At 41.4% G+C, this 12,752-nt stretch overlaps 1 protein-coding gene across 3 annotated transcripts in view; it reads right to left on the bottom strand.

Moving 5' to 3' along the window:
- Positions 1-12,752, bottom strand: part of igdcc4 (immunoglobulin superfamily, DCC subclass, member 4) — a 54,933-nt gene continuing 42,181 nt past the window's right edge. The window contains exons 12-20 of one of the 3 annotated variants that reach the window (XM_035999314.1): positions 12,029-12,130; positions 11,760-11,949; positions 10,477-10,604; positions 6,608-6,778; positions 6,262-6,396; positions 4,389-4,491; positions 4,015-4,195; positions 3,719-3,847; positions 1-2,635 (exon numbers count right to left, since the gene is read on the bottom strand). In XM_035999314.1, the coding sequence (XP_035855207.1) occupies positions 2,141-2,635; positions 3,719-3,847; positions 4,015-4,195; positions 4,389-4,491; positions 6,262-6,396; positions 6,608-6,778; positions 10,477-10,604; positions 11,760-11,949; positions 12,029-12,130 (1,634 nt within the window). In that variant the 3' untranslated portion in view covers positions 1-2,140. Of the gene's footprint in view, positions 2,636-3,718; positions 3,848-3,963; positions 4,196-4,388; positions 4,492-6,261; positions 6,397-6,607; positions 6,779-10,476; positions 10,605-11,759; positions 11,950-12,028; positions 12,131-12,752 lie in introns of all 3 variants that reach the window. The other 2 variants (XM_035999313.1, XM_035999315.1) reach the window with 2 other exon arrangements.

Raw genomic sequence — 12,752 nt, 5'->3', positions numbered from 1 at the left:
TGTAGTAGTAACACGAAATGCCTGCAAGTGGCACAAGTGTACTTTCCTTGTCCATAGTTGGCGGTATTTTGACTGGAACTTCAGGTCCAAAACTGTAATTGGATGAAAATGACTGGACTTAAGTTTCAGGTGCTTCCGCTTCGTATCAAAGAAACTGGGTGTTGATGTTTTCTGTAGGGTTTTAACAATTATGAAATACTGAGTGGTACAATCTTCAGAGATCTGAGAAGAAGCTGCAATGCACTAAAGCGCCAAACATGTCTTTGACATAACAAGAACATACAGTCAGCGTCGGACGATTATTTCTGCTAATACCAAAGACTGTAAAATTAGACAAGTTCAGAAAAAGTTCTTGAAAAGGTGCTAGTTACATACAACTAATAAAACCACACTGGAAACCGTTATGAAAAGAAATGAGGTAGTGTTGTTCATAAGTAGTAGGGATGCACCAGTTCCCCGTTTACACTGACAAAACCAATACTGACTCATTCTGCTTCACATCTCAGTCAATTATGGAAAGCAATCTGATTGAATAAGTTGAATCTGATACTAATACGTTGAATGGTTTGGGGTCAATGTAAATAAAATTGGAGCACATTCATTTATTTTTTCTAATCAAACTTCTTACCTGTCTGATAAATACAGAAATGTATAATGATTTCTGGTACTGTAGCAGAGTACAGCATTGTGGAAATGTTCTCATACAACTGGAATCAGATATATCAAGTTCAAATTCCCCTTGAATTAAAAACATAGTGTTTCATATATAGGGAAATTTTAAATGACAACTAATGGCACAGTATATTGGTGCATCCCTAACTGGGAGCCGAAGTGGTCTACAAATGGGTTGTTGTTACAACTTCTCTAGTTCTCCCAGCAACATAATTAAACCAATACCAACATGAACATGTAAATACTTTGATTCCAAAATGAGATATCCACCATATGACTTTTCAACTGAGTGTCCCTGTTTTACAAAATCACACCACATGGATATATGACATTTTGGAAAAGAATACTTCATGTGTACCAAATAGGCATGGGCTGGTATGAGATATCATGGTTTCACGGTATTGCAATTACAGCTTTAAAATGTTTTATTTTTTAAATGTCTGGGTAAAAAAAATAATATTATTTTTAAACACACTGCACACTGGCAGGGAGAGGGATTTCTAAAGTGCACTTTCTGTCATTGAAGACTCATTAAAAACAGCTCATACCTTAGACATATGACAGAAAATGTTAGTGGTTTTAAAACCATGACTTTTTCAAACCGCGGTATACCTTGAAACCGGTAACCGGCCCATGCCTAGTACCAAATCTGTATACTCCATATCTTTTTACATTTTGAGTGTTTTTTCTTTTTCATTTTGACATGTGTTTGTACTTGTATTCAATAGAATCATCTATAGAAATATACAGAGGTTATAAACGCACCTACAATAATTAGGCACCTGAGACCCCCACACTCCAGTCAGGAAAAATGTGTGTAAATGTGTGTTTATGGGAGACCGTTTGAATTTGTGTGAGATACCATGGACCCTGAGACAGCAGGAGGCTGGAGAGAGACACAGGTGTTCTGCACTCTCAGAGTGTGCAGATAACCTTTAAGGCTTATTCCTCAGTGCTACAGTAAAGTAGCATCCACATGACAAAGCCCAGGGAGACCCATCAAGCTTGCATTTCCAATCCTTCCATCCATGATGTTCACTCAGAGCATATGTACTAGCTTTCTCATTCCTGAGTGGAACAAAGCCATGTGCAACAGTGGGAATAGCCTCCTTCAATCCAGTTCCATCTGCTTGGTTAAGTTAAATCTTTCTTTTCTTTCCTACAGACAGGGGGAAAAAAACAGAGGAAAATATGGTTGCAATGCTAGTGAATGCATACATATACTGTATACAGTACTCTATTAAAAATATACTGTATATGTATACTGTTTATAGATGCACGTATGAAACAATGGATTCAAAGTACCTATAAAAACTTTGCAAGGAAGAGAAAAGAATCCAATAATGAGGTGCATAAAAGTAATCCCTATGGATTGTTCCTGGGTATGTAAAGAAAGAAAGAAATCAGAAAAGAAAATCAGTCTGATGTCTGCATGTGTATGTAAGGGTCGATGCCCTCCATGCAGGGGCTACGGGCACAGATAACCGTGTGCTGCTGAGGTAGAGTGGACAAAGCCGGAGCTGACAAAGGGGGCAGGGGACAGCCCTGCAGAGATGGCCTTCCCAGGTGCCAAATGGCAGTGTCTGGAGTCCCCATTCTCCAGATGCTCTGACCTCAGCACAGAATGCACAGTCTTTGGGGAGTGGAAGCCATTGGTTAGCCCCATGTCCGGCTGTGGCTCTATGCCTGCCGTGCCTTGCAGCTCCCCGTTGTGATTAGCCACCAACTTTATCAAGGGATGACTCGAGGGACTTTGGGCCAGTGATAGTTTTTTGAGAGTGTCCCCCTCTCCTGGTGGGCTTGGCTGACTCAAAAGGGAATATCTGTCCTCTGATAATGAGGGTCCCCTGGTGGTGCCCTCCTCCTCTTTCTCCCTCCCTGGGTCTGACAGCTCTGAGTGAACAATGACTTCTGCCTCCACCTGGTTACTGCACACAGATGTACATAGACAATCTTCTAAGTCCTGCAACAAAACAATGTCACTGTTAATTCAGGTTGTTCTAATAGTTGATCTACCTGGGTCACTTAAAAGATGTAATGTTTTTTGATTAAGTACATGTAAAGTCTGTAATGGCGACTCTTTTCATAGATATCAGCAATGATCACAATGGGCTGTTTGCTAAAACCCTCCCCCGAACAGTGATAGGCGAATCATAGCTTAGTAATTAATAATCCAAATTATGTTTCCCCCTATAAAAAAAGTTAAAGCAAAAGTAAAAAAAAAAAAAAAAATGGATTAACAGTGTTTTTATCTACTCTAACTCTAAGCTATAACTGTTAGCATGTCTGACTAACTAGCTTACTGCATACTGTATTAAATGTTACTGCCAGGGCCAAGGAGCACATCATTAACTAGGGTCACATTAGTTAGCCCTAGTCATGACTAGCACATCCATTTTGTGGTAGTTTCCCACTCTGTGGAAGCCGGTCTGCTATCACAGTTTAGGGTAAGTTTAGCAGTTCTAGCTTTCTCTTTTATTGGATTTGGGGAAGCAACCTTAGCATTGTTAACTGATAATAGCATTACGTTTGCTGGCTTTTTGCCTGGGACATGCAACTTCAGCCTATTTTCTTTAGCACAATATCATATATGCAGCCATCAAGTCCATATTTAGAACCCTTTACAGAGTTTCAGTCAGTTGGAAACATTAAAAAGTCAGCCGGAGACTGTTTTTTTGACAGCAGCTCTACCTGATAAAATCTGTCAAAGACAGTTGTCATTTTGGCCAGCACAATTGATGTTCGGCAGCCAGAAATAAGAACCCCGCTTTTGCTAACCTCTTTCTAAGAGAAAATGGGCCTATTGTTTAAAAAAGAATAACTATACATTTCAAGTGGTAAATCTGCCCCAATGCAATGCCCCATTGTAAAATGTGCATGTGCCGTGCAATAACGGAAATCTTGACAGGCATAGTGACAGTTATTAAAAGGGGGGTTGCTTAGCAAACAGTAGAAATGCCATTTGACCCAGTGATGCCACAGCTGAAGTTGCTTGTCGGAGACAGGTTCATAGCTAAAATTGATTGAATTTAGTTTGTTCATTTACCGTGCCGTTATCAGTAATTAGCCTGTTGAGAGCTCCATTAATGAGTGTTGGAGAGTCTTCTGTTATGGTGTCTCTGTATCTAGTGATTCTGTTGGCCCAGTTATGACTCACAGAGCCATTCCAAGCAGCCTGCAAGACAGTGGATGCACCAAAATTACAACTATTATCCCTCTATCAACACGTGAAAAAATAACAGAGTATCCAAGGCCCATCTGGAGAAAGGCTACCCCCTTGCAGGTTTTGACCTTGGGTTCAGGTGCAGGAGTATCCTCCCCTTCCCCTGGATTAGCACTTGCCATCAGGCTCTGCTCCTCTGAGGCCTCTTCTAGCGGCTGACCAGACTCTTGGCTGCCTGGGGGCATCAGTGTCTCCAGCTCGTGGCTATTGCTGCACTCTGGCACGTTGGAGGGAACGGGGCAGCCTCCTCGCCTGTATTGAGGGGTCACAGCTGTGGAGTCCAGGCCACCAGATACCTCACTATAAGGAACAGAGATAAGAGGAATATTATAGGAGTTGGGCACTATAGAAGACTGCCAGTTAATACAGTTGCCTGTTTTTTTTAATCTGGCTTTAAGTTGGTAAGACAACAGTTGTTTTAAGTAAGTGAAACAAGAGTAAATGTGCATACTGTAGGGGCAGTACAAGTACTGATACTGTAGAGTTACCTTACCTAGATTTGCCATTACGAAAGCTGAAACACATGCAGAGGAGGATGCATATCAGCCCCAGACACACACCGACTATGATGCCTGTCACTGCGTGGATGTCCAGCTCTGTTCAAATATCAAACAACATGAAATTGAAAACAAACACAAAACAACAATCAGGGCAACACACAATTAAAGTTGACACATTGCAGAGATGTTGACACTCCCAGAAATATGCCATATTGGTTTTCATGTGTGTTGCTAGTAGCTATATTTGGCTCATATCTAGAACTCCATCCTAAAAATACTAAGAATTATAATAACATATCTAGTTCGAAAAACTATTTGGCTCAGGCCTAATGTAAATAGACTTGGCGTATTGATTTTGTTATTTAAAAGTAATTTAATTTAATTTAATTAAAAGTAGTTTAAAGTGACAGTAGTATAAAGATATAAGGCAACATCAACTTATGACAGCAGGCCTCCATTGATATTCATTTATGCTGAGTATATTTGGAGGTCTGGACATAGAGAGGAGAGGAAACAGATGGTGGGAGCTCTCACCCACCCACTAGCCATCTCACTCCCATTCACACAGCATACTGCCAACACTATTACAGCCTATGTGAAGAAAATAAACCTGTTACTCTGTCTTAGGATTTGGGTACAACAAGAATGCATTCTCGCTGCTTTTTGCATCAGAAAAGTTTAATGTGCAGATATTCATAGAGTGTGTCTGTGTGTGTATGGGTATGAAAGGGTGTGTGTGTCTGTGTGTGTGCTCGGTATATGCTTGTTGCTGCGTATGGAAGCAAAAGTGGCCATATTATTTGAATCTTAGAAGCAACTAAATACCTAATTGTGTAATTTAACCACTACTGAAAACGTAATGTAAAAATGTAAATACCACAGAATTCATAGCTTTTACATTCAAAACCATCATCTATCTGAATTTGTCAGGTTTTATTTCTCCTTTTTGACATTTCCAGAAGGTTAAAAAGTGGTGCAATTTCAAAAACGTCAAGTCTGAATGGAATTGATTAGACGGCTGGTAATGTTCTGTCATTTATATGTTCTGCGTCTCATTAACTTAGTATACAAGAGGAAGGAGTATCCTGGGTAGTTAGAGGTTTAAATTTGAATGTTCTTTAAATCAGAATTTGAGAAACTTAAACATCAATGAAAAATAAAAAACTTAACATTTAAGTTTTTGAAATTACACCACATTAAATTACCTAAGGAACAATTCAATGAAGGGAACCTAACGTAGACCCAACTACATAAATTCAGATAGATGGTTAAATATTTCAATGCTATACTCTTCCATTTCACAATAAATTATTCAGTGGATTCTAAAAGTCAAACTATTATAAACTATCTCCTTCCATATCTGCTTGTGAGAATTGTTTGTGCAAACAAAATTATGAAAATAAAGAACAAAAACAAAATGACCTGTTACTTCTGTTTTATATGCACTGGAAGTCGAATATAACAGTTAGCAATCATGTTGTTGGAATAATACCCACCAATTAATTATGTAGCATTGATAGTATTCCTTTTAATGAATATAAAGACATTAAAAAAGAGAGATGTGACAATTTCTCTTCATTTTCCTGGTAGTCAATTTCTATTTCAGCCCTCAGCCACAGAAATGCCTCTGCCCCTAGTAAAGTGATAAGTGTTGTCCCTTTCTCACTAAGCATTGTGCATCCTTAAACTCTCCTGACATTGAGAATGCAACCTTTCTCCTTCTCACTCCTGTCAATTTCCATTCACACGTTAACCTCGCTTTACTGAACTACTACCACCATAACCATGATTACTGCTACCATTGCTCTAAAAACTACTGTTACTTCTTTTATTATGTCACTTATATATGTGCTATTTGACACGAACCATATTTCTGAAGGGGGGTGTAAACATCCTTTATAGGTGAATAAGGCCCTGGCCCCACCTCAGTAGATGCTCCCAGCTTAAAAAAGTAATGAGTGTCACTGGACAAACCCTGGACCTCCACACTGGTAATGCTCCCTGAGAAAGAGAGAGAGACAGAGAACCATTGTCAAGGCCCATCGTAACTCACAGCTTCACTCAGGCATGGAATTAACAAAATAAATATCAAACAAGATTCTAAAAATAAAGTGGTAAGTTGACATAGTGAACTGAATAAAACTATGAGCTAAAAGTTCAGTGATTAACAGTTTTCAGTGCAGTGAATTCAGAGTCGTGTCATGCCACCCACCATCCTGAGAGAGGTTTTCCCACAAGTGCTCAGGCTGGCTGAGGTTGCCACTGAACAAGATCCTGTAGCTGATGATGATACCATTAGGCTCCAGCGGAGGGCGCCAGCTCACCAGCACAGAGGAGGAGTCCAGAGCTCTCAGCCGCAGCTCCTCAGGAGGTGTTGAGGGCCCTAAAGGAGAGAAGAGGACTGGGTCAGTAATTATAACCCAGAAATGAGGCCTCACAGCTGCAGAATGTATATTTTCTTGGTGGGGGATTTTACATGTTGTGCGACAACCTTGTGTCCCTGCCACCTGGGTACAAGAGCGAGGGGACAAGGGACATGATGTGACACATTTTATAAATAATAATAATAATAATAATAATAATAATAATAATAATACATTTTATTTAAAGGCGCCTTTATCTGCACTCAAGGACACCGTACAGGGATATATAAGACATTTAAAAGCAGCAAAAAAAGTATAAATAAAAATAAAGAATAAAATAGAAACAACAGAAAGAGGCAGAGCAATTGACATCAAGTGGAATAGGCAGTTTTAAACGGATGTGTTTTGAGTTGCAATTTGAAATGGGGGAATGAATCAATGTTTCTGAGTTGGGGTGATAATGAATTTCAGAGATGGGGAGCGGAGCAGCTAAATGCTCTGCTCGGTGAGACGGGTGGAGGGGACAGACAGGTGCATGGAGGAAGAGGATCTGAGGGAGTGGGAACCTGGAGGAGATCAGACAAATATGGGGGTGCGAGGTTGTGGATGGCCTTGAATTGTAAACAGGAGGACTTTGAATTGGATACGGAACTGGACCGGGAGCCAGTGGAGCTGTTGGAGGACAGGAGTGATGTGGTGGATGGAGGGGGTTCGAGTTACGATGCGGGCAGCTGAATTCTGGACCAGTTGACGTTTATGGAGGGATTTGTGAGGGAGGCCGAAGAGGAGAGAGTTACAGTAATTCAGACGAGAAGTGACGAGACTGTGGACAAGGATGGCGGCAGTGTGGGCGGTAAGGGAGGTTTCGTAGGTGGAAGTAGGCAGACCGGGTAATGTTATGTATTATGTAATGGGTGAAACGGAGGAGTTATCAATAGTGAGAGAAAAACTGTCGGTTTCGGATAAAGTGGATTTAGTGCCAATAAGGAGAACCTCGGTTTTATTACTGTTTAATTTGAGGAGGTTTTGGATGAAACAGGTTTTTATTTCAGAGATGCAATCAGTAAGGGAGGTGGGCGGAAGAGTGGATGAGGGTTTGATGGAGAGGTAGAGCTGGGTGTCATCAGCATAACAGTGGAAGTGAATGTTAAATTTGCGGAAGATATTGCCGAGGGGAAGGAGGTAAATGATGAAGAGTAGGGGCCCCAGGACAGAGCCCTGGGGCACACCTGAGGTGACGGAGGAGGGAATGGATTTAAAAGACTTGAGTTGAATGAACTGAGTGAGTCCAGAGAGGTAAGATGTGAACTAGTCTAACGGAGTGTGGGTGATGCCGATGGAAGATAGCCTGTTGAGGAGGGTGGTGTGGCAGATGGTATCAAAGGCGGCACTCAGGTCGAGGAGGATGAGGATGGTGAGGAGTCCAGAATCAGCTGCCGTAAGGAGGTCGTTGGTGATTTTGATAAGTGCTGTTTCAGTGCTATGGAGTGGGCAGAAACCGGACTGGAACTGTTCATACAGGTTATTGTGGGATAGGTGAGAATGGAGTTGAGAGGCAACTGTTTTTTCAAGGATTTTGGAAATGAAGGGTAGATTGGATATAGGACGGAAGTTGTTGAAGTTGGAGTGGTCGGCACCAGGTTTTTTCAAAATAGTGGTAATGGCAGCAGTTTTGAAGGATGTAGGGACAGTTCCAGTGGTGAGAGAGGAGTGGATGATAGCAGAAATGAGGGGGACCAGGGAGGGAAGGCAGGCTTTAACAAGTTGTGTGGGGAGGGGTGAAGTTGACAAGTGGATGGCTTGGATTTCTGGATGAGTTCTGTGATTTCTGAAATATCGGGGAGCTGGAAGGAGGAGAATGAGTGTGTGGATGGGTGAAAGTCGGCTGAGATGCTGAGGTGAGGGATTGATCCAAGGTGCTGGTCGATGTTCTTTATTTTTTCTGTGAAAAAGGACATAATGGAGTTGCAGAAGGAGGTTGTATACAAGTGAGGGGGGAGAAAGTCCTGGGGTTGGGTGATATTGTTAAGTAGGGAAAACAGTGTCTTGGAGTTTCCTTTGTTGGCAGTGATTATATTGGAGTAGTAGTGGGTTTTGGTGCTAGCAATGGAGTCCTTATAACGTAAGATGTGGTTATTGTACATTTCTTTGTGAATAGTGAGATCAGTTTTTCTATGAAGACGTTCAAGCTGCCGACTTTTGGCTTTCATGAGACGAAGATCGGGGGTGAACCAAGGGGTGGAGAAGGGAATTAAGAATATTATGGAGTCCAGTGTTGTAATGAGAGAACAGATCATCGGGGGTGGATAGATTGTGAGTGTCAGGGAGGCAGGAGGAGTGGATACTTGAAGTGAGAGTGGCGGGGTTCATATTCTTTATATTCCAAAATGAAATAAGGCGTGGTATTTTAGAGATGGAGAGTGTGAGTTTCACTGTAAATGAACAGTTTACAACAACAGTTATGGGGAGTTCATCAGCTGTAAGGTCAGAAGGGTGACACCAGAGCAGCAGATTAAGTCCAGAATATGTCCTCACGGTAGATTATCGCGAGACCTCCTCACCGGCCGGAGCCATGGGGTTGACATATGTAAACAAACCCACTAGGAGTGGATTCATTCAGCTGAGAAAAGTCGTTGGGCTGTTGCCATGTCTCGGTTAAACAAAGAAAGTCTAGCTTATGATCAGAAATGAAGTCCTGGATGAGATGTCCCTTGCCTGTCATAGCGGATGTTAAGCAGAGCAAAGTTGAGTGAGGTGTTGTCACAGCTGGTGGTTGTGCTAGCCGACCGAGCTAGGCGGGCTAACACGCTGTGGTCGACAGCCCGGTTGGTGGAGCGTGGAGGGCGACGAGAGCTGGACCAGATGGACTTTATTGCTGTTGAGCTGTTGTGGTTGAAATTCCAGCGGGACCCTCGGTGAATCTCCGGCGGGGCTGGAAGGCGATGTCCGGGTGAAGGTGGAGAGCCTCCGGCACAGGTCCAGGCAGGTGACAGTGCAGCCGGAGTAGACAGGGTAACATTTTTAGGGTCTGTAATAACTATAGGCTATTTTGAGTTGATTTTAAATTAATTTAAAAGGATAAGGCCCCTGAAATTAACCTCCTGCTTTTTTATTTGACCTTTAGTCAAACAGAAAATGCTCACTGATCCTGCATTCGAAACACATTCCCACATATTTACACACATCTACACCTAGTACTGTAGCTGCCCAGCAGAACTACACTCTTCTAATTTTTTTGGCACAGTGTAGTTCCCATTGAGCTGTTCAGGGTTAAGTGAATTGCTCAAGGGCACTGCCAAGTTTGTGAGCGCAAGGAGTGTTTTCATTTATCAATTTCAAGTGAATGAAAAAAGAAAAAAAAGTGCATACGTGAGTGAGTTTGCTAACGTATTTCCTAACCAATTAAATAAAAAGAAAAAGTGTTTTCCCTATGGCATAGCTCTTCGAGAGTGTCAGGATGCCAGCACCTGTTAATAATAACTTTATTTATACAGCACCCTTCAGACAACAAAGTGTTTTTCAGAAAATAAACAAAGAATTAAAAAGTTAATAATATGAATGAAAAATCAAATATAATGCTTACAATACCAAGCAATGTTTTAAAGGCCACAAACTCCTACAGGAATATCTTCAGGGACTTTAACCGTTGGCTCTTTAAAACCTAAAACAGAATACAAACTTAACTGACTACACTGACAGGAGCACAGCCGAGACTCACGGTCAGACAGGGTAGACTCCTCCACTGTGCCGCTGAAGGGTCCAACCACGTCCACTCCATTAGACTGCACCGCCAGCTCATAGCGGGTGAAGGGCCTCAAGGCCCCGAGAAGTATCTCCTGAGCAGAGCTGCAACACACAAACACGGGAGAGTCCTGAGTGTGTGCTGCATATTTTGTATTCTGCGCTTTTGACTTTGTTCAATTTAGTCTTGTTAGTTTGTACAACCTGTTGGACCGCTCTAGGCTACAATATGTATTACCTTTATATTGTTAACTCTTTATTACCTTTACCTACCCTACCTATTATTTTGTGAATATTTATACACCTCTTTAACCCAAGAACTCCATATCCTTACTTAAGATAATTCTTGAATAAATATGACATTCAAAGAATGGTGAAAACAGGAGGGATATAAGCATAGAGTAGTCTTGCATTGCAAGACCTTCATCCACAGCGCTGTGGAGGAATTTCTCTACAACGCTTTAAACCAATCACAATCGTCTTGGGACCGAGCAACAGTGCAATAGCCTCGGGAAATAACTTGTTACATGTAGGAACGTTTACGTTCAAAAGAAACTCTCGACAGATAGTCTAACTAGCTGTCTGGATTTACAATGTAATTTCCCTTGCATGATTAATACAGTATAAATCATTATTATTATTATTATTATTATTATTATTATAAATTATCATTATTATTATTAGATCTAAAGAGCAGTTAACCATAGTAACCATAGTGGAAATGAAATGTCGTTGATATAGACTAGGCATAGAGTAGTAGTTCCACTTTAAGTGAGAGGGCAAAATCAATGCAATGTGCTTCATATAAATGATAGTAGAGCCTCTTGAAGCAACTTGAAAGATAATAGAACTCTTATTACACTAACACTAAAAATGTGTTGGTTTGTTTGGTGTAAAGAACTGCAGGGGCTAAGGTGCTCCTACAGATGGAAACATGTCACCTAAAGAGAAATGCCCTTCTGGTTCTTCTAGCAGAAAATGTAAACTAAAAGCTTGTATTTAGTGAAGCAATTTATAGACTTCAAACGCAAATAAAGAGTGCTTTAAGAATGCTTCTTTTTGGTGAACAAATTAAAACATCATGCTTCAAAAGATGTGTTCTCTCACTTACACTGTTAAATGGGATAAGCGATGTAAACATGAATACAAAGGAAGTTATGCAGGACGCAGTATTGTTCAAATGTTGAGATATCCAGGGCCATTATGTCTTAAACATTACATAAAAAGATTAAGTTTCTGTTGTCAAAGCTGGTTTCTGACCTTGTGTAATAAGAAACCAGGGAGGCGTTGGTGGTTCCTGCTGGGCTGCAGCGCACTGTGTAGTTAATAATGCGTACGTGGCTAAACCGTGGTTTCTCCCAGCGCAGCCAGATGGAGGTGGAGCTGTTGGCCATGGCTTGGATGCTGCTTGGGGGCAATGGAGGGGGGCGCGGAAGGAGCAGCGATGATGCTTTAACACACACACACAAGACACTCATTAATTAATTAATTTATGTATACAAGCACACATACAGTAAGATAAATCTTACTTTTGTCATGGGCCTTGTCTGTCCTTCCCTTCCACACAGCAGCTGCTCCATCTATCTGCTTGTTGAATCCCCAAACTCTCACCTCGTACTGCCGGTCAGGGACTGACAAACACGCACGCAGGCACGCAGGCACGCAGGCACGCAGGCACGCACGCACAGACACACACACACACACACACGCACACACACACACATGCACGCACACACACACACACACACACACACACACACACACACACACACACACACACACACACACATACACACACACACACAGCGAGAGAGAGACAATAATGAAAACTGCTGTATGCTGTATACATATATTTTATAAGTAAACTTACAAAGACTAACAAAGACTTGACTTAATTGCCTTTCATGAGAGGTGTCTGTCTATTTTTGGTCTTTTTCAAAAGAAAGGGTGCTTGTGAGGGGCGCCCTGGTAGCTCAACTGGTTGATTGTGAGCCCCACTGGGGCTCAGTCCTTACCTTGGCCCGGGTCGACACTGTAAAAAAAGCATTTATCTTGTTCGGAATAGAACGAGGCTGTCCAAAAGCTACACCTACTGCAAGTGTGCAAAAATAGCTGACAGATTTTTTATGAAATATATTTATAAAGCAAAGTGGGACTCATTTGATTTAAAATTTAGTCAAAGGGAGCTAAATGCAAAGTTAGAAAAATTACAATGAACAGTTGAAAGCAGACTACTACTGTATTAAAAGCAAG

The sequence above is a fragment of the Sander lucioperca genome, chromosome 3, assembly GCF_008315115.2.
Source record: "Sander lucioperca isolate FBNREF2018 chromosome 3, SLUC_FBN_1.2, whole genome shotgun sequence".
Taxonomy (NCBI): domain Eukaryota; kingdom Metazoa; phylum Chordata; class Actinopteri; order Perciformes; family Percidae; genus Sander; species Sander lucioperca.
Note: the sequence above shows the minus strand (reverse complement) of the source record. Positions and strands in the feature narration are given on the sequence as shown.